The sequence below is a fragment of the Lytechinus pictus genome, chromosome 14 (genome assembly GCF_037042905.1).
Source record: "Lytechinus pictus isolate F3 Inbred chromosome 14, Lp3.0, whole genome shotgun sequence".
Classification (NCBI taxonomy): domain Eukaryota; kingdom Metazoa; phylum Echinodermata; class Echinoidea; order Temnopleuroida; family Toxopneustidae; genus Lytechinus; species Lytechinus pictus.
Window position 1 is genome coordinate 20,474,918 of NC_087258.1, and position 21,589 is coordinate 20,496,506.

Genomic DNA, 21,589 nt, shown 5'->3' on the forward strand with positions numbered 1-21,589 from the left:
TTTACACTATTTCAAACAATCATGATACTTTCTAGAAAAGTATTTACATTAATTCGAAAAGCTCCTCATTTTGTCCATAGTTATTCGCAGTAAGTTTTTCTATTTTTTAATTATTATTTTCTCTCCATATCTTACAGTGTTTATCTAAAGGCATCCATATGGACGCTTATGACTAGTTACAGCATTTAAGTGACTGATTAGCTTAAAAATCTTGGGTGATTCCTGTCTGACCCAAAGGTTTGCATTAGCTGCAAGAGAAAAAAAGCAATGAAAAAATGAAGTTGGACAGTCCCTTTGAAACAAGATTTCTTCTTTTCCCCCTTGAGCAACAGTCAGTGCTACTGATTGACTTGGCATTTTCTTTCCATTCATCATGGCAAATTGCCTTGTGAAGACCATGGTGTCGTAAAAGAGGCCAAGTGCCTGTAGAGCGGACCCCCCCCCCCCCCCTTTCAAGAGAGAGGGGGGGGGGCAGTGCAGACTTTTTGTATGGTTTCTTCATATTGCCTTTTTTTATTAAATTTGTTAATTTTTGGTCAATGTGGGATATTTCCTTAACTTAACACTGTGTCAGGAGACATCGCTATCCTCAACAGAGGGCAGACGAAATAGCGAATCGTCCTCGAGCGTTTATACAACAGCAGGTAAACATTCATTCATTATTCCATAACATGGTCTTTAACTCTTGTAGAACCTGTTACATTGAAGATAAAATCAAGTGTACCATTCACCTTTTAACTGGAAGTCTATGGACAATTATGCTCAAAAGGTTGCACACAAGCATGTTACTTCATGATGCATTCCATATCTTGTTATTTTCTTTTTTTTTTTCTATTAGAGTTTGCCCGGTTCCAGCAATTATCTGTATCTAATTTATAGAAGGGTAGGGGTAATTTGAATTCAAGAAGGCATCATGAAAGGGTTATCAATATTTCTTGGTTTTTGTTTCGCCTGCATAGCAGAGCGGGACTATAGGCGCGTCTTTTCCAGCGGCGTTGTCATCAACATCAAATATTAACCTACGGTTAAGTTTTTGAAATGACATAACTTAAAAAGCATATGGATTTAGTTCATGAAATTTGGACAAAGGGTAATCAAGTACTCCTGAGCATCCTGTTTAGGTCACATGACCAAGGTCAAAGGTCATTTAGGGTCAATGAACTTAGACCATGTTGGGAATCAATATTGAAATCTTAACCTGAGGTTAAGTGTATGAAATGTCATCATAATTTGGAAAGTATATGGATCTAGTTCATGAAACTTACACTTAAGAGTTATGAAGTATTACTGAACATCCTGCCAGAGATTCAGGTCACATGACCAAGGTCAAAGGTCATTTAGGGTCAATGAACTTTGAGCATGTTGGGGGTCGTTGTTGAATTTCCATCGTAACTTTGAATTTTTATGGAGCTTGTTCATAAAACTTTGGCATACGAGTAATCAAGTATCACTGAACATCCTGTGCGAGTTTTAGGTCACCTGACCAAGGTCAAAGGTCATTTAGGGTCAATGAACTTTGGTCATATTGGGGGTATTTGAAATGCAAACACAAGATTCTGTACCCAGTTTTAATTCAAACCAATACGGAGCATGTTGGACTTGTATCTAATTGATTTATATGTATTTGGTTATGAAATTTACGATGGATAACACATGAAGGAATTTTTATTTAAAAAACTCTGCCGGTCTCTTTGTCCTATCCAGGCACCACGACCTCAACACCCTGTACCGTCGCAGAGCCCACGTATTCCATCCCCTTCTGTCAGCCCAGTGGCTGTCAACACACTCACCCATGACATGAACAAGCAAGGGGCACCGAGCCGGCCTGCCATGGCCGCGTCCCCCCAGCAGGGGATCTTGCCAAACCAGCCCAACCCCATGAACATGGGCCAAGTGCGCTTCCAGGCACCACGGCAAGCACTGCCGCGAGCTTTTCAGGTAAATACACTGCAGTATGAATCACTGGGTGATTTCAAGTCCGGTGTTGGCATTGGTGTTTAGTGTTGGAGTTTGGATTGCTTCCCCTATCTCCAAAATCTATTCTGAGTTTGTAAAACTGATCAAGATCACATTATTGACATCTCAAAAGCTAGTGAGTGACTTTTCAGGACCATATTCATTTTATGTTCGGTGTTATACTCACGAGTGTAAAAATTGACATATCACCAACACCAATAGGTCAACACTGAACTTGAAATCATCCATTGCATAGTTTCAACCGATCACATTCAACTAAAACTATCAAAAATTGTATCAGTTGCTGAACTTAACTTTTATTGAGTGGTGTATATTATAGTTGCCAGCAAAATCCTGTGGCTATGTTCACTTGAAAAACATGGTTGTAAAACTTGGGTCATATGAACATGAGAAGATAAAATTGGAGGTTCGGTACCAAGTTCCAAGGGGAATGCATCATGTGTGTTGATAATGTATGAGTAAACGTCTTCGTGCCAGAGAAAGAGTGAAGCTATTAATTCCAAATTTAATCCAGGAACAACAGAAGCAATTCATGGCCACTGAACTATATCTTATTCAAGTTACTACAATAAGCCTGTTCACGGTTGTAAACTGCGCACGAGCAGAAAAAGGTCATTTGAGATAAACCATGAAGGTGGCTTTCAAATTCACTGACATAGGCATTTGTGATTTGATGATTATTCATGTATTCCTTTAAAAATATTCATTTTATCACATCCTAGCTGAAGAGTAATAAATAGAGCCTTCGTAATCACTGGTACAGAGCTGCCAACCATTACGTTTTTGCCGTAATCATTACGTTTTTTCATTCAAATTACGGCATTATGGTTTTTCTTTTCAAATTACGTTTTTTGACAATTTTGATAATGTGTGTACATAATGAATTGTATGTATGTGGAGTGCGTGTTGAGCCCGAGATGAGCCTGGTACTTGCGCGTGCGTAGTCGCCCGCCAGCCGGTTTTCCAACGCACTTTAATAATTTGATAGCGTGCACGTACATATACGTTAGTTGAATATGCGAGCGGCATGCATGGTACGAATCGCGATGTATAGCGACTGGTAAATACGTCTGTAAGGATGATGACGTCATCCAAGATTGCAACTTACGATGACAAACGAAAGGATCGAGGATGATTATGTTTTGATCATCATTTGAAAGGAAATAACAGTAACTGCGGTCTAAGGTACGATATTTCTGAATTTATATATTTTATCTTAAATTTGCATGTAATTTCTTTCCTATAAAGTGATGTTTTATGTACAAAAAAACGATCCGAAAATCAGATTTCCGCCGAATGTTAGATCTAACGTTTCTGCTAATACGTTGTCTTTACGCACGGGCCAACACTCTTCAGGTGAGTGGAGCCAACGTTTGTTCTTGCAGCGCAGAGCGAGGAGTACGATGAATTGGGTAGGGTAATTCCCCAAATGTAGTAAGAGAAGAGTCCATTTGTAATGGAGGGGGATTTGGAGGTTTGAGGGAAATATTATTCCATTTGCAAAATTTTACAAAAATACTCATCATATATATTAAAGATTGAATCATCAAAAGATATTTTTCATATGCTTTAAAATTAATTGTAGTGATAAAGAAATGAAATTTTGAGGCTATTTTCTTGAATTGATTAATAATCAATTCCCTTCGGATAACGGTACTGTCTGGTTAATTTTCATCAACTCGTATCAAACAAATACGATGAATTCGGCTTTGAAAAGACCTGGAAAACTCTTCATTGTCCCCTGAAGTAAAAATTTTGGGTGATATTCAACATTTATTGATAGTTTCACATGATTTATACTAGAGAGATGTCCTACTGCCTTTGGAATTCATTAAAAAAGTCGGCACTTTAGCATTCAGTTTAGCAGGAATGGGAAGATTTCTTCCCCGGTTCTGGCGGCCTAGATGTCTGCTCTATAGTGCTGTCACTGCTGGGGATGATTGAGTGTGCGTGCAGTGTGATTGAGGCTGAGCTGTGCACATCGTGAAGTGATTTACGATGGGACTTTTGTGGAATGATTTCAACTTCTTATCTATAGATCTATTTGAATTTTAGATTAGATTGATTTATGAATAATTTTTCTATATTTGTGGAATGTTACATGTACACTTCCATTTTATGACACTTTAATTTTAAAGGGTACTGTTTGGCAAAAACAATGTTACTTGGAAAGAGAAGTCTGAATTGATGTCAACTTTTTTTTTTCTCTCTTAGTCTACAATTTGGTAGTTTTGTCAGGAAACTCAACATAAAACAATGAATTATTTTAGAAGTGGAAAGGAAGCCCCAGAAAAATGGAGCCCTAAAACTGTTTTTTGGGGCATCCAAGGCCACTTTGCCAGTTGCCCCAAGCTGAAAGTGCCCATTTAAAAATGGCCTTGCCCCTCTCAATTCTTAATTCAAACCCTGCTACTGACTTAATTAAAGTTGGTAGATTATATCAAACGGCCCAAGACTAAGGGTCCAATTTGTAACACTCCGTTACTTAGCCCAGACTAGGCCTAGAGATTAACTTTTTTTTTAATTGTTCACTGCATACATACTTTTTGCATTGGATGTTTGTCGCGTGTGGTTTTAAGATTAAGGTTCGTTTTAACACATTCCTTTTTTTTGTTGGAAATTCCTTTTTTTGGCCATAATGATTCCTTTTTTTGCTTGCACAAGGTTGGCAGCTCTGCTGGTATTTGACAGTAGCCTAAACAATAGTCAAATGTGCCAAAGGCAGACAATAAAACAGATTTCCAAACTTTATCCCTGATGTACTATTCTAGTCACCTGGTCTATACAATGCCTTTTTGTTCTTAGAATTTGAATACTCTACCGGTAAAGCTTACGCAACATCTACATTTGAAAATGATAATGCTTATCCTAATGAAAAATCACAAAGGTCATTTGAGAAAAGTTGATCATGAGCTAACTGCGAACTGGCTTATTGGATAAGTAAGGCTGACCAAACAAAATAAGCTTATCTTCCAAGTTTTTGCTTGCTTGCATAATAAAAGTATTTTCAACCTTCACCGTATTCAACATTGGGGGAAGGTGTCACAAGGGAGCTTGGGCTGAATTTGCCTTGGAGGTGCCCATGGCATAATTTCCTTCAGCAAGAAATTGTTCCACATTGTTCTGCACTCAACCCAGGTGAGGTGAATGGGTATTCGGCAGGATTATTTCCTTGAATGCATGAGCGCTGAAAGGCAGTTCGAGCTAAAGCCGGGGTAATAATTAATAATAATAACAATGCGCCTAAATGCCTATTATTATAATTGGTATTATTATATACCCTGGAAAACTGAAAACATGCTCTGAAACAGGGTCTAATGTTGACTGATACAATTTAGCATATTCGTGGAAGTGTCGGGGTCTACTGGTTCTTTTTCTTACCTTTCAATCAGAGGGTCCTGAGTTTGATTCCCAGCCATGGTGTCAATTTAGCGAGGAATTCATGTGAGGTAAATGGGTACCTGGCAGGATTTAGTCCATGAAATGGTTGACCACTGTGAACGGGTGCTGGGCCGAAGCTTGGTAATATTTTTTCCAAGTTCTTTGGAACACATAGATGAAAATTTTATGGTAATGTTACAAAAAAATGACAAGAACCTGTAATGTTATCATTATTTTTATTAAAATTAAGACTGGAGAGCCTTAGAAATCATCTTTCTTTTTTTAAAATCCTGTAAATCGTATTTGTGTTACATTTTGGTGTCCTTCCTTTCCAGCCACAAATCCCGCAGCAGGTGTATTCAGTCCGTCATCAGAACCAAGCCCAGATGCAGGGGATGCAGCAGCACCCTCAAGCCGGTGGGCCAGCCTCCCAGCAAGGTGCCAACCAGATGATGCAGTCTAGTGCAGCAGCGTCGGGTCAATACATGCAGCAGGGGGCACCTCAGTTCATCATGACGGGGGCAATGACGGGCCCGATGAATATTGTACAACAACCGGTAAGTCCAGTCTGATCCAATCTGGGCATCTTTAGAGCACTAAAAGTATCTAGTTGCTAAATCAAACCTGCCAATGAGACTTTTTAAAAAGATAGTAAAAGAGGGGGAAAAATGACTATATATTTTCCTTACTTGAATGGTCCTTTGTAATCTAGTCTGGGTCACATGTCATTAAAGACTATTTACATACAAATGCCTAGATCTGTAACAAGTTCACTTTTAGCCAATCACATTGAATGATTTCAGTAATTTATAATGGTTTATTGGCCTGTCCGTCGTAATGTTTAATGGGCAAGTTTACCTCAGCAAGAAGTTGATATTAATGGAGAGAGAAAAATCAAAGAGGAATAATGCGGAAAATTGCACAGAAAATTGGATGTAAAATATTCAAGAAAATTATGATCGTAGTCATTTGATACTTAGTAATTAGATAAATACAGAACTTGAACGTAACTATAAAAGGACATGTATAACTATTTTTATCTATAGCAGATGACTCACAGACCGTATCAGCAATCTTTTCCGACGGTGTACCAAACACAGACCACGCCATCGTATTACAACTCCCCTCCACAACCAGGTAAATTGAATAAAATCAACTTCAAGTTTGGCAGTTTTTAAACAATTGAGCCATACCTATTTCCAATGTTGATTACGTGACACCGAAAATGCTTTTCTCGCCAGCCTGTATATTCTTTTTAGTTTTCATATTAGGGTTTTTAGGATATTTCAGGATTTTATGATTTTGATTAAAAGTATCTTTGTTGCTATCTGAATTTGAGGAAGTGGTGTTATATCACCTGATTTTGACCCATTTTTTACTTTGGAATAGATTCATTCTAGTCTTGGATGCTGGCATAATTATTTGAACTAACCGTCTGCGCTGTACGAGTTCATGAAGTCACCCATGATGACTTCAAGAAATAATGATCAAACGTGATTGCAGTGAGCACACGATTGCATTTTCTCAAAAATTTGTCAGAAATTTAATTCCTAACTTCAGTTCATGAAGGTGTGCAGTTCAGACAAAGGAACTATTAAAGGGGAATCCAACCCAAATAAAAACTTGTTTTTATAAGAAAAAGAAAAATCAGACAAGTTGATATGTGAAAGTTTGAACAATATTGGACAAACAACAAGAAAGTTATGATTTTTTAAAAGTTGTAAATATTGGTAATCACTATACCCATGGAGACTTCAAATTGGCCGCATATGGGATGTCATAGTGATGTAAGGCAAGGACTACTCTTCCATGTACTCCAATACATATTATGGCTAAAATGTCATTTTCCCAAAAAGTTTTATTTCAAATTATATTTTTCTTTCATCATGAGGACATAAAACAATATACCTGGATTATATTTAGATTACTGCCCCAGGGGAATGGGTACTTAGGAGAAAACCACGAATCCCTGATAATAAAGTACATGGCCTATGGGAAAGTTGTCCTTGCCCCTTGCCATAATTTACTTACCCAGTTGCCAATTTGAAATCTACATACTATTAGTGATCTCAATTTAAAAGCAGCTATAACTTTCTTATCCCTTGTCCGATTTCTTTCAAACTTTCGCCATTCTGTTTAATTTATTTTTCTCCTTCCCAACACAACATTTTATGTCAAAGGCTGGATTCCCCTTTAAAGGTCAAGTTCACCCAAGAAGAATTTTGGTATGAATCAATGGTGAAAAATCAAAGAAGCATAACAATGACAATTTCATCAAAATTGTTTGGAAAAAAGAAAGTTATGACATTAAAAAAATAAAGTATATTTTTCAGTTATATACACAACTAGGTGATATGCAAATGAGAGAATCGATGATGTCTCTCACTCGCTATTTGTTTTGTTTTTTATTGTTTGGATTGTCCCACAATACATTTCTAACTTGTTTGAACAACAGAATGTTAAAATTATGGTTATTTCACATGTTCAGGGAGGAATAAATATTTGTTTGACATGAAAATGAGAAGATCAGAATAATTCATATTTCATGTAATGAAATACAATTTAAATAAATAGTGAGTGGATGTCATCGGCTTCCTCATTTGCACACTGACTCGGATATGAATACAACTGTTTTCTGAAATTAAGTGAAAGTTTCAAATGTCATAACTTTTTTTATTTTCCGACCGATTTGACGAAATTTTCAGTGTAATGCTTGTTTGATTTTTCTCTTTTTGGGAGGCTGGACTTGTCCTTTGAAAGCAAGATTGAACCAACTATGATATGGATTCAATGCATGATAACCAAAATTAACAGGTCTTAATGGACAAGTCTACCCCAACAAAATGTTTATTTGAATAAAAAGAGAAAAATTAAACAAGCATAACCCTGAAAATTTCATCAAAATTGAATGTAAAATTAGAAAGTTATGACATTTCAAAGTTTCACCTAATTTCACTTAACAGTTCCTGGCCATTATGCAAATGAGGAGACTGATGACATCACTCACTATTTCTTTTGTATTTTATCATATGAAATATTATAATTTTCTCATCGTCAAGTGAAACAACGATTCATTCCTCCCTGAACATGTGGAATTACCATTGTTTAATACAATATGGTTGCTGATCATCTCAACCTTATGCTAGAACTTCTCGACAAAAGTGAAATCAGTGAGAAATTACAATAAAATCTCATTGTGCTTAATGCAAAGGCTAAAATCACTTCAAGAATCCAAGAATAAATGTTGATGTCTATTAAAATATTTAAGGCTCTAACGATTTGCACTCATCTTAACTGTAAAAATCTAATTTTACGGGATGTTTCATCCTGCTCGCCGCCTGTTAATGGCTTCAAATCACCAACAATGAACTTAAAATCATGATTTTTCCCAATCCCTGGGGGTTGGTGTTGGTGAATGGGGAAATTACAAGTAGATTGTCAACACCAGCTGGGATGATCAGTTCAGCAGACAACATTCGACCCTAGCGCTCAACATGAACTGCCGTAATATGTCATATTTTCCAAGGTCAATCCCAACACCAGCATCATTTCAAGTACGGTGTTGTGCCTGGTGTTGTCACAACACCAACACCGGATTTCAACAATGTACTTGAAATCACCCATTGTGTTGCACTCAACCCAGGTGTGATGAATGGGTACCTGGCAGTAATTTATTCCTTGAAATGCCTCTGTGCTGCAAAAAGCTAAATCTAGGGTAATATAGCTAAGTCCTTTAGTAGCACAAAGGGACATTATGTCATATGTGATATGCACTATATAAAAACTGTTATTTTGTTATTATAGCATGTATGCTTAGTGAATTTGATTGCATCTACTTTTTTTCCTTTTTTGTACTTCAGGTGTTTGGTTGAATACGGCGCCAGCTTCAGCTCCAAGGCAGACGTTTACCCCACAGCCTCCCGTCTCTAGATCAAATAGTACGAGGGAAAGGAAGCTTATACGCATCCAAGACCCTAATACAAACCAAGATATCACAGATGTCCTCCTGCGTGATACATCAGGGTCTAGCTCTCCTCATTCGGGTCGTTCAAGTGCAAATGTCACTCCCCCGGTGGTAAGCATTGCTTCAACCCTAATAAGACTGCTCAGCGGATTTGATGCATAAAATGTCAAGGGACATTTTTTGCATTAAATCCGCCACGCAAATTTTTTTGACCGCGTCACTCGCTGACTTTAATTTCAAGTCTTGCAAATTTTTAGACCAAAATTGCAATCCTCGGGTATGCGGTTCCGAAATGACACAACATTTTGTAAGTGCATTCAGACCCAAATTTCTCAAAAACATGAATTTGTATACATATCCAATGCAAATAGTGTTTTAAGCCAAAATTCATAAATGTATCATTATTTCTCCTTTTACTGATTAGAAATAATTAATTTTTAATTTCATCTTGTTTATGGTCAAAATATAGTCCTTGGCATTTTCCATTGAAAAACAAATGCATAAGAAATTTAGAAAACAAAAAACATAAGAAAATTAAATGTTTTGTCGAAATTTTTTGAAGTACATTAGATCAGATTCCTGTAAAGAGTCTGTGAACCCAAAATAAGCATTTTAGGGGCATTATTTAGTTAATTAGAGCAAACTTTAGGATTTTACGCATAAATTAGCATAGTTAATTAGCAATGAGATTTTTCGCAATATTTGATCTGGTATTTTTGTAGATTATGCCTTTGATAATGCACGTGCCAATTTTCGTCGCGATCGCATTGACGGCCGAGATCATATTGCACTTGCATGATGGACTGAAAATTACTGATGAATATGTTTTTTTTTTACAACTCCATTAAAATTGAATTTCAGGCTGACATCTGCAAATAATGTTTCATTGATTTGGCGATCAGATACTTGTGTTATTGCTGTTATCCGTATATCAACTTGCTTTGAATGTTTTTCAGTTGAATTTGAGCTTTTTGTGTTTGTTTCTATTGTCCCCTAGTCCACGTCAAGTGAGGATGCAAAGAGAATACAGGCCGCCTTTGCATCCAAAGTTGCGATGGTCGCTACCGCCGGTGACCCGCAGTCCGACCTACCACCACCCCACAGAGTACCTCCACAATCTGCGCCTCAACAGCCTCAAACCCAGCCGCCTCAACAACAGCAACCACCTCCTCAACAGGTACCACAACCTATACCACAACCTGTACCACAGCAACTACCAATGCAGCCAGGGCAACCGCCAGTTGTAGTCATGCCTGGTGGGCAGCCCGTTCCTGTGGTAGCTGGAGGAACCTTCCCAGTGGCGGCTCCAGGTGCCGCACCCGTGGCCGCTCAGCTTCCAAGCCAGCCAGTGGAGCCAGCAGTGCCGGAAGGAGCACCTAATACAGTTGTCGCAGCAACGCCTGTGGCAGAGGCAGTCCAACCTCCAAGGCCTGTCCCACAAGCAGCAGCAGCGGTGCCAGCACCTCTACCGGTTCAACAACCTGCGCAGGTGCAACCAGTTCAGGGGACACCTGCCCAGCATGTGCCGCCTGAAGCAATACCTGCAGCTGTCCAACCTCCAGTACCAGTTGTTACCCCTGCAGGTCCCCCAGCCAATGTGCAAGCTGCTCCTGTCCAAGAAGCTACAGCAGCAGCACCACCACCACCCTCTAAACATGAACTTGCCAGTGTAAACACTGCATCCACGATAGGACAAGCATCCCCATCAGAGCAAGAGGATGCTGCTCCTGATGGTGCGGCAGTACCTCCAGTTGTACCACAAACTGTGCCACCAACGACGGAAACAAATCCCAAGCAAGTGGACGATGACCCCAAACAAATAAGTGCAAATAACCAGGCAGTGCAACAGTCAACGCCGGCATCAGTAGTTCCTCAGCCAGAGAGCAAAGAGGCTGCTTCAACCCTTCCAGAAAGTAAGTTTCTTTGGTATTTAATTTGGTACATTTTCAATTCCCTTTCTTTATTTGTCTGTGTATTGTTTTTCGTTCAATTTTCATGAAATACTCTAGTGATACAATGTGGGTCATGATTCAGAAAGACATCCCAAAACTGATGATGGCGGAAGTGTCAAGGCCACCGCACACCTTACGACTGTTCGCGATCCGATTTTGGAACAAATCGCATTTTGCTCATTTTCTGAAAATGTGAATGGAACATATCATTTTATTTGAGATTAAAATTAATTGAAAGAATACTAATGTAACCATTTTGAAAGATTGCAAGCTTTTATCTTGGAGTAAAGGCCAAATTAGTTTCAAATCGTAGCCAATGGTACGACTGCTATGACGTCATTACGACTAGATATTATTTATTCTAAGAAGGATGATAGCATAGTCACAGATTTGAACATGGGTATACATACGATGATTTAGAACATTACACAGTAAGATATTCCAAGTCTCAATATTAGCATAAAATTCTACGACATTTTATTATGTAATCGGGTCGCAGACCAATTGTAAGGTGTGCGGTCGCCTTAAGAGGAAGTGAAAGTTTTTAAGAATGCATTGTGTATATTTCCTGCCTTTTTATTTCCGCTTTATTTCTTGTGTGCAGTAGGTTGTCAAGTCATGATAACCTGTTGTCTATTTGGGAAAGAAATTGAGCTTTTTACAGCAAAAAGTCCACCTTTATGTAGTTCTGGTAATGAAGGCAGAAAAAGAGGAAAAACATAGTTACCAAGGTTTGGAGCAAAAAAATTAATCACAATTATAGGTTTAGTTTTGATTTGGGATGTAACATGCAAATAGCTCCCTATGCAGTATGTCATGTAATATAAATATCATAAAATTGAAAAGATTTCTCTTTGTGACTTATTAATCAGGCTTTTATGAGGGAACGGTAGTAATGATGGTGTCCGGATATTTCCTCGATTCCCAATCACAACAGGTATACCCTTGGGCAAGGTATTTTATTCCAATTGTCTAGTCTTTCGGAGGAGACTCTAAGCTGTCGGTCCCGTGTAAGGGAGAGTCACACCATTTGCACGTTAAAAAACCTACTCCTCTTTTCGTAAAGAGTAGGGAAGTTATCCCGGGGAAGTAGTTACCGTATTAATTTATTACTGATAATCACTTATTTATAATCCTGTTCCTTTGTTAAGTTGCATTAGGGTAATTTGTACTGTATTATAGTAACCTTTCCAGATTAACTGTTCGACACTTATATGACACGCATGTGTTGATAGTGTCGTTAATTTTTTATCAATCAATCTTCATTACAGGTAAAGACGCTAAGAAGAAAAGTCAAAAGAAGAGATTTCAAGAACTGGACAAAAAGACGACAAAAGGCTCGGATGAATTTGATGCGTATAAGACAGATGATGTCCAGGTAGGTCTTTCATAAAGCTGGCGTGAACGTGCGGCAGTTACAAATGGCTTTACGAGCAATTGGTGACCCTTTCTTGTGCAAAATCAAGATTCTCAATAGTTCTGTATTCTGATCAGCTTCAGTCAAATTCGGAACTTTGTAGATTAAATGCCTTTGTGTTAACCCATCAGAGACCGAGCCCACATATATGCGGGCTGGAGTCTGCAAAACATGTGTTATTGCAATATCATTCAGTCTTTAAAGTTTTAACAAACTTTTGAATGCCATTCCAAAGTTATTAAAATTTGTACATTATTGTCAAAATTTTATAATCTTATTTTGTGATTCATCAAAATGAAGATAATCTGAATATGTAATTCTGTCAGTGCTAACGTGGTGTATGTAATGAAAAAGTAACCTTACCCAAACTGACATTCTAAGGCCTACATACTGATCGTAGAAATATTTTTGAGAGGTGGATGATTCAGTCAAAATATGTTTTGTTTTGAAAAAGGAACCCACCTCGAGTCAGGAGAACCCTGGAAAGGAAGGCGAACTCGAGCCGGAAGCGAAAGCCTCGAAGGAACCGGTCGAAGAAACTGTGCAAGATGTTACTCCATCAGAGCAACCTAAGGAAACGACAACTCAGCCGCAAGAGGACAAGAAATCTATAGAAAAGACTGATGATACGCCTCCTAGTGATGTGGCCAAGAGGAAAAGCGAGAAAGAATCCTCTGTAGTGAGTGAAAAGGAATCGGAGCAAACGGTGGTTCCCGACACGAGTGCTCCAACCAAGGTGGAAAAGGAGGAGGAGGAGAAATCGGATCGCATCGATCCCCCAGAGGATAGGGAGAATGTGAACGAGGCGGACAATGTGGAGTCTGAGAACTCGAAAAACAAAGAAGGAAAGCCAAATCCCAAGGACAATAAGATGCAATTGAAGTATGCCTACAGGGAAGGTAATTTGGAATCCAGTTTTGTTTCAACAACGTCCATGTCGCGAGGAGATCTGTTGGAAAATGGAATGCATAGTCTTTATAAAGGCTGCCACACCTGGCGGGCGTTTCATAAAGCTTTTTGTAAGTTACGAACGACTTTGCAAACGACTGGTGATCCTTTCTAAGGAACTACACCCATACCATTGAAAATCTGGGGTGCATCATTTGCCACAAGAAGAGATCACCAGTTGTGCTTTAAGTCGCTTGTAAGTTACGAAAAGCTTTATGAAACACCTACCAGATTATCTAAGTCAGCCTGTGCTGATGAACGTAGGCTATGGCAAGCCGTATTATCTCACAATTTCTTTATGCGATTAAAGGAGATTATTTTTATTATGGCTCTCAAAGGGGGGGGGGCGGCAGTGCCGGTTGTGAACCCCCCCCCCCCCCCCCACGGATCCGCCACTGGGTGTGGGAGCTTTTTCTGAATGTTAAATGTTTCCATAAAATTGCTTTTTCCTTTATCAGAAGTTCCCCTTTTAACAGTTAATCCATGTTGGCCATAGGCAAACGTATGTAAGCCATTTTTGTGATGTTGCCTGAAGGAGTGCATACATCTGTGTAAAGGTACATGTCAAATTCAATTTTTTTTTTCAAACATAAAAATGAGAAAGGATATGTGCAAAATGTGCAATGGTCAACTAAAAAATGAGCAGATCATCAGAGGGGAGTTATAAGGAGCCAAAACATTTTATTAGGGTTTAAATATGTTTTTGGTTTTAAAAAGAAATTAAACAACTTCAGATGGAAACAAGTCAAACAGCCGCAACATTGTGTAACAATAGGTTATTGGATGATAATACACATTCTTGAGTCATCTTCAAGCTTTAGATAGGCTTTATTAGCACTGGACAAAAACTCAATAGAAGGGTCATTTCAGACATTGAATTGAGGAGATTAAAGGATTATGTACAGTCAATGATTGTGCCAAGTTTCAGCTTAATCTATTAATCCCTTCATGTTTGATTAAGCCCCTTTATGTTCTGGACTTTAAAAGATAACATTTCTTCTGGTTGTGAATTTGAATAAGACAAGAAACTATCCCATTATGACACCATTCTCATTACAGTCCTAAAACTAGTTTACTGGAAACTCGTCTAGTTCAACGTGTAATGAAAATGGTCAAAGCCGTCTTCGAAGCGATCTTCCAAACCGGTTCAGAAAACCACCTCGCGATGTAGTTTTAAAGATCGCTTTGCCTCGTTAAACTGATTTTAGTGTAAATGAGGACACAACCGTTCTTCGGGAAGTGATCTTCGCACATTTCGAGCGCGCTAATCCACACACTGTATGTCGAATGCCTATGCTGTGGTTTCAAATTTCGCGCAAAACATGTCACCCCACTGAGAGTGTTCCCATAGCAACAAGACCACTTACATTCAGTTGTTTTGAAAACCACTTTTGGCTGATCAAATGGGAACGCTAGTCAAGCTATCTTCCAAACTGGTTTCCCGAACTCATTTCCAGTAAACTAGTTTTAGAAAGTATAATGAGAACAGTGTCTATGTGATGTGATCGGAAATTGACAAATTATTTTGAAGATGGCGTTTACTATACGCAGATAAGCATGCATGGGGCTACACCAGAAGTGTCTGCACAACCATTTTGACTGTTAGCAAGCTGGTGTGATTTTGGATTTTGAGATCCATTTTCTCCAGTATTATTGAAAGTAAAATGTTAAATTATCTGAGATTTTAGTTTTATTTCACATCATTGATTTAAGTTAATAACACTCTCACTAGGTCGCCAACAATTTGGTCAAACTCCAGGTGGTCTAAATTCATTTTATCCAAGACCCATTTCATAGAGTTCCAACAGTAGTAACTTTGCCTTTATGGCAACTAGACCTTGGTTGTTTTTTGACAATGAACCTTGTTACCATAGTAGTTGCCATGACAAATTACCATAGTTATAGCTCGTCATGAAAAGAGGCCGAAGGGATGATTCGCAAACATGAGGAAAAGTGATCATAATTTTGTCTATGCACAACTAGTTTATCTCTTAGCTGTTTCATCTTATATCCAGTTTGAATAACCCCATTTAGTACACTCTATTAGGTCTAACTGCCATTTCAGCTTATATTAAATGATATTTATAGACCTAGCAGTCTTTAGACCAAATGATTATTTTCCATATAGATTATTTGCATGTGGTTATAAGACTAATTGTCAGACAAAACCTGGACCAGATGGCCCAAGTTCACAAAAGATGTTTCAATTTTACAATGGACCATGCAGATTTCACGCATTTCACGCTTCATACAAGCATGAGTTAGCACCCTTTGCCAAAAGTGTGCATTTATAAATAGACTTATCTTGGTGTATGTGATGAAACAAGTGTAATTGTGTATAAGAAATCTGCACAGGCCACGGTTTATAACATACCGTTGATATCACCGATGTGAATTTGGGCCAAAGAGCTAATCCAGGTGGGTGTTTCATAAAGCTATTTGTAAGTAAGAGGGACTGTAACGACTGGTGAACCATTTTTACACGCTTAATAATCGCCAATAAACATTTAATGGTGAAAATCATATACTACAAGAAAGGATCACCAGTCGTGCTTAAAGTAGCTCTTAAGAAAAGCTTTGTGAAACACCCCCGAATGAAAACAACCCAGCAAGAAATGAAACCAAGTGGTTTGTCAGACCAATGTCCTGTCTTACAAAGAGTTATGATTGATAGAGTGAACCCCAACTATGGAAATCCATCCATGTCATTTCTCATACATGAAATTTGCACAATATCCTTTTGTAAAAAAAGGAGAGCTTGCTGAATTGTGAAGACAATGATGCATGCATGAATACACATCTTATTTTTTTTTTTTTTTTAGTGTTTGTAACCGACCACAGCGGTGCTAGTCTTCAGGCTATTGCCACTGACGACATCTTCCCATTTCTGGCCTTTTCAGGCTTTATAATTGACAGAACATATGGGGCTTTAGCATATTCTAGCTCCTTTTCAGGCCAACAGTAGTGACCCAAACTGAATGGCATCCCTGAGACATACATTCTAGAACTAAGCGTTGCTGGCTTTCCATAGTTGTGGTTGATCGGATCAACCGTAACTCTGCATGATTTCTCCTAATTAAAATTTGTATTTAGAATGTCCAGATTCTAGGGACCCAAGTGCGCATTAAAAGTTTGGTTGATGTGCTGATTTTCGGTTTGAATTCCTTTGAACCTTACAGACCAGTGGAGCCCTAAAAATCCAGAGGGCAAGAAACAATACGACCGTGACTTTCTCCTCCAGTTTCAGAAGGGATGCACGGACAAACCTGATGGGCTTCCAAACATTCCTGACATTGTTCTGGACAAAGTAAGTCGATCAGCCTTCGTTTGTACTGCTACTTATCAACCAGGTTGAAGGAGAAGTTTGCACTGATGCAAAGTTGCTTATAATCAACATAGCAAAAACAGGGAGAAATTGAAGTTTAGATTGAGTTTCTTAGTTTTCTTTTAAGTCTCAACGACAGCACTGACCTTAATGCAATGAAAACAAAGTATAAGAAGCACAATAAAATAATGTCAGAAGCAGCACTGAAAATATCAGAAAGATTCATAAACTTCCAGATAACGAAATGGTAAACTACAGTAAACTCAATTGTCACGACGTTCAGCACAAAGTATGAATGCGATGTTTGTGTATTCTGCATAGTAGGCATGCCAAAATGCAGCGCTGCTGTTTGGGTCGCTAGTGCATTGTTTTCATCGGCCAGTCAGTTGCTAGGGCTCAAGAATAAAAATGCCCTGATGTTCGCCTCGGCATATATAAACTGAAATATATACTTTGAACTGGATTTCTAATGTATTAAAACCAGAAAGAATGTGAAATTACATTTAATATGTTTCATTCTTCTATCCTCCCTGTAGGCCGTTGTTAAATTAAACCTGAACCAACAGCAAGGCGGAAACCAGAAGAGCTCGGACTTCATGCCACACTTTATGAAGTCACCAAGAGTACAGGTAAATACTAGGCTCAATTTGCCACTTTAAATTTGAAGCCTGTTTGACTGTGTATTGTTTTGTGCTTTCCCCTACTTGCCTCCCATCCAGGGCAAGCAACCCAACTATCCAACCGGTCAGGGTAGGAGGTCATCCCGAGAGCCCCTAAAGGTGATCCAAAGACAAAAAGATACAGCCGAGACTAAACTATCTTATGCTCGCATTACACCCATTTGACTGTTTTGTTTCTTGCTTTCCCCACCTCACCATCCATCCAGGGCAAGCAACCCAACTATCCAACCGGTCAGGGTAGGAGGTCATCCCGAGAGCCCCTCAAGGTGATCCAAAGACAAAAAGATACAGCCGAGACTAAACTAGCGACATCAGATAAGGCTTGGAAACCTGGACACAAGCGGACGCCAGAAGAAGAAAAGGATGGAGAGGATATCAAGACACAGGTGAGCTCGACACTTTGTCCCCCCCCCCCCCATGTTTATGGGCCCGAAGTCCGGTCTAACGTGGGCCATGGTCTAACTGTGTGCTACACTTATGGGAAGCCAACAATGTCAAAAAAAATTTCTTACCATTGTATGTTTCTCATGCTCTCTTTGCTCCTTCCTCATGTGATAAGTGGTGAAGAAAATTAAGTTATCATTCCCAGACACTTGTGAATGATTCGGGTGGCAGATGAGCTGATAATTGAAGTCAATACAGTGCGTCCCCAAAAATAGGAAACCGGGATTCCCATGTCCTTTTTTCTTCAAAAGCAAATGAATTATGAATGAATTATTTCAAATCAGAGATGGGATTCCACTCTTGCCATGAGTCGTAAATTTATAGTAAAAACATATTTAATGATTGTGAATCTATCTCTGACAAGGGGTTTCCTTTTTTGTGGGACGCCACTGTATTGTTAGAGATTTGTGTATGGATTCATAGCTAAACCACAATTTTAGATTAAGTTAACTTGAGATTAACTTGAGATTAACTTAAAGGGATGGTCTGGGCTGAAAATATGTATATCTTAATACATAGAGTAGTATTCACCGAGCGAAATGCCGAAAATTTCATCAAAATCGGATAACAAATAATAAAGTTATTGAAGTTAAAAGTTAAGCAATATTTTGTGAAAACAGTCGTCATGAATATTCATTAGGTGGGCTGATGATGTCACATCCCCACTTTCCGTTTTCTTATGTTATTACATAAAATCATAATTTTTTCATTATTTCATACTTGTGTGAATAATATGTCTCCCTTATGAAATAATTTGCTGCAATAAATATCTAATGCACGAAATCAGTTGTCAATCCAATTTTTCTAGTTCTTGGAGGAAAAAATTTGAATAAACCTAATTTCATATAATAAAATACAAAAGAACAAGTGGAGATGTGACATCAGCCCACCTAATGAATATTCATGATGACTGTTTTCACAAAATATTGCTAAATTTTAAAATTCAATTTATTATTTGTTATCCGATTTTGATGAAATTTTCGGCATTTTGCTCAGTGAATTCTACTCTACTTATTGAGCTATAAATACTTTCAGCCCAGACCATCCCTTTAAGGAGCTTAAATTAAATCCGAGTTCAGAATACAGACCAGTGTTTTTTATTTGACGAACAGTATTTGTACAGCGCCTTTTTAAAAACAAAAATTATCCAACGGTACAGACTTCCACAAATTGTCTCATATTATTCACACATTTGCTGGAAATGATAGGTCTTCAGTTCAGATTTGAAGGTTTCAAGGTTGGAGTTGCGTTTCAGTTCTGTGTACATCTGTGATACAACAACTTTGTTATATTTTTGCCAAAAATAGAAAAATGGGGGAAAAAAGTAGTAAGTAGTGACTACTTGATATTTGATAAGGGGATTAATAGCTTGTACTTGCAATATAATAATGTAATAATAATAGCAGGGTCCGCTGGGAGAACAGTTTTCAGAACTGAAGTGGATTCCCTGGGTAAATATACCTATATTATTATTTTTATATATTGGTGCCTATATTATGGAAAACATTGAGTATTTAAAACTTGATATTGATGAAAATAATTTCTAGAACATGCACAAATAAAGTGTGTTGTATGGTGGTTTGTTTTTTATGCCAAAAGATTTTTTTAACTGTTTTCACTCTTATCTACTTCGCCCGAACTAGGAATTGTTCCGCAACTTTACAAGTATTCTGAATAAGCTGACTCCTCAGATGTTTAACAGACTGACTGAGAAAGCACTACAGCTACCCATTAATACAGAGGAGAGGCTAAAAGGCGTTATCCAGTTAGTGTTTGAAAAGGTAGGTACGATGTACCGTAAGGGCACTAGTATTCAACCCGTTTGGAAAGTTTCCTCAAATATATAGAAATAAAGAATTAACCTGAATTTCAGACCCGTCTTATTTCCAAGAGCAAATGCTGGTTATTCTTTTTCCGTTATTTTTTTCTTCAACCCGTCGACTGTGTGCGCGGGCGATTGAATTATACGGCGATGGTTTTTGGCACTAGTATTCAACCTAGCGATGAAAGATGGCCCCGTCTCTCAATCTGCCCTTGTCCCATCCGACTATGGACTAGACCATTTGAGATGAGACCAAACAGGGAATTAGTCAGAGCCAGAGACTTACATAGATCTAGATCTAGTTTAGCAATCTAAACCATTTTGAGATTCGCTATTTATCATCACTAGGTTGAATACGAGTGCAATTCAGTGCAAAAGGTCATCGTCGCATAATTTGATCCTCCGCGCATACAGTCGACCGATTGATAAAGAAAATACAGACGACAGATTACCCTGGAAATAACAAAGGTATGAAATTGAGATAAATTCCCTATTTCTAAATATTTGGGGGAATTTGTCAAAATCTTTGAATTATGCCGGGTTGAATACTATTGCCCATATGGTAGTGGCCCTTGAAGAGCTGCTCCCCTCTCTTTGCTTTGTTAATTCCATAATGACATCTTCATTTAATTGTGAATGAAAAGTCAGAATTTTGCTCCAACTTTGATGAGCTTTTTCGCCCACCTATGAAAAGGTTAATAATAATATGAAGATTTAACGTAGCATGAAAGAATTTGTTGAATTCATTTCACTTGAAGTTGAATACTAGATGCACTGACTAAGGCTTCTTCCTGATATTGTTCCGTAGCCCAACAACTTTATGAATTCTATTACCCGATTATTATTTCAGATTTTATAATTTGGCATGTTCGTGTCAAATGCGATAACTTATTTAAAAGTTGGTTCACAACAGATTGTGATGTGCGTGCTGGGCTTTAACCCTATCTTAACTGGGCTATTTCGGACCAGTATATACTAGGGGGGGGGGGGGTCAATTTGACCCCCCCCCCCTCAGATCTTGGCCGCTGATTGCGCGATCGCCGCAAAAATTTGCACACGCGTAGAGCCGGATGTAAACTACAAGACTACTGGAAAAAAAATTAAATATTAATTGTTTATATTTTTTTTATTACTTAATTATGCAAATAAGCGTATGAAATTTGCCCTAAATTTGTTTTTTTGTGTATGTTTTTGCCTTTAACTCAATTTATATAGCTAGAAGAATGCCAATTTTTGGTGGGAGTATCAATTATTACATTTCTAACAAATATCTACAAAAAAATTGCAAAAATATGATTAATTTCTTATGTATTTTGTTTTTGAAATCTTATGTATTTCTTTGTTTTTTATTGTTTTTTCCGATGAACTTTGTCAGGGACCCTTTTGCGATCATAAATAGCATAAAATAAATCCATTAAAACCAACAAAAATGAAAATAATCATACATCAATGATTTTTGGTTGAAAACACAATTTGCATTGACTTTGTCCACGGAATCACGTTTTTGAGCAATTTCGGGTCTGACATGCACTTACAAAATGTTGCGTAATTTCGAAAACACGTACCCGGGCGTCGCAAATTTGGTCTCAAAAGATGCGCAAGACTTGAAAGTAAAAAGTCAGTGAGCGGTGCGGTTAAAAAAATTGGCACGAAGGCGTAGTGACGAAATTTGTCGAGGG

At 38.1% G+C, this 21,589-nt stretch overlaps 1 protein-coding gene across 1 annotated transcript in view; it reads left to right on the forward strand.

Annotated features, from left to right (window-relative positions):
* The first annotated feature begins 580 nt into the window (after positions 1 to 580).
* Positions 581 to 21,589, forward strand: part of LOC129275710 (eukaryotic translation initiation factor 4 gamma 3-like) — a 43,026-nt gene continuing 22,017 nt past the window's right edge. The window contains exons 1-12 of the mRNA XM_064109580.1: positions 581 to 644; positions 1,705 to 1,938; positions 5,694 to 5,915; positions 6,405 to 6,495; positions 9,219 to 9,433; positions 10,320 to 11,235; positions 12,546 to 12,652; positions 13,146 to 13,590; positions 16,819 to 16,946; positions 17,501 to 17,593; positions 17,851 to 18,030; positions 19,732 to 19,869. Coding sequence (XP_063965650.1) covers positions 1,798 to 1,938; positions 5,694 to 5,915; positions 6,405 to 6,495; positions 9,219 to 9,433; positions 10,320 to 11,235; positions 12,546 to 12,652; positions 13,146 to 13,590; positions 16,819 to 16,946; positions 17,501 to 17,593; positions 17,851 to 18,030; positions 19,732 to 19,869 — 2,676 coding nt within the window. The 5' untranslated portion in view covers positions 581 to 644; positions 1,705 to 1,797. The remainder of the gene's footprint in view (positions 645 to 1,704; positions 1,939 to 5,693; positions 5,916 to 6,404; positions 6,496 to 9,218; positions 9,434 to 10,319; positions 11,236 to 12,545; positions 12,653 to 13,145; positions 13,591 to 16,818; positions 16,947 to 17,500; positions 17,594 to 17,850; positions 18,031 to 19,731; positions 19,870 to 21,589) is intronic.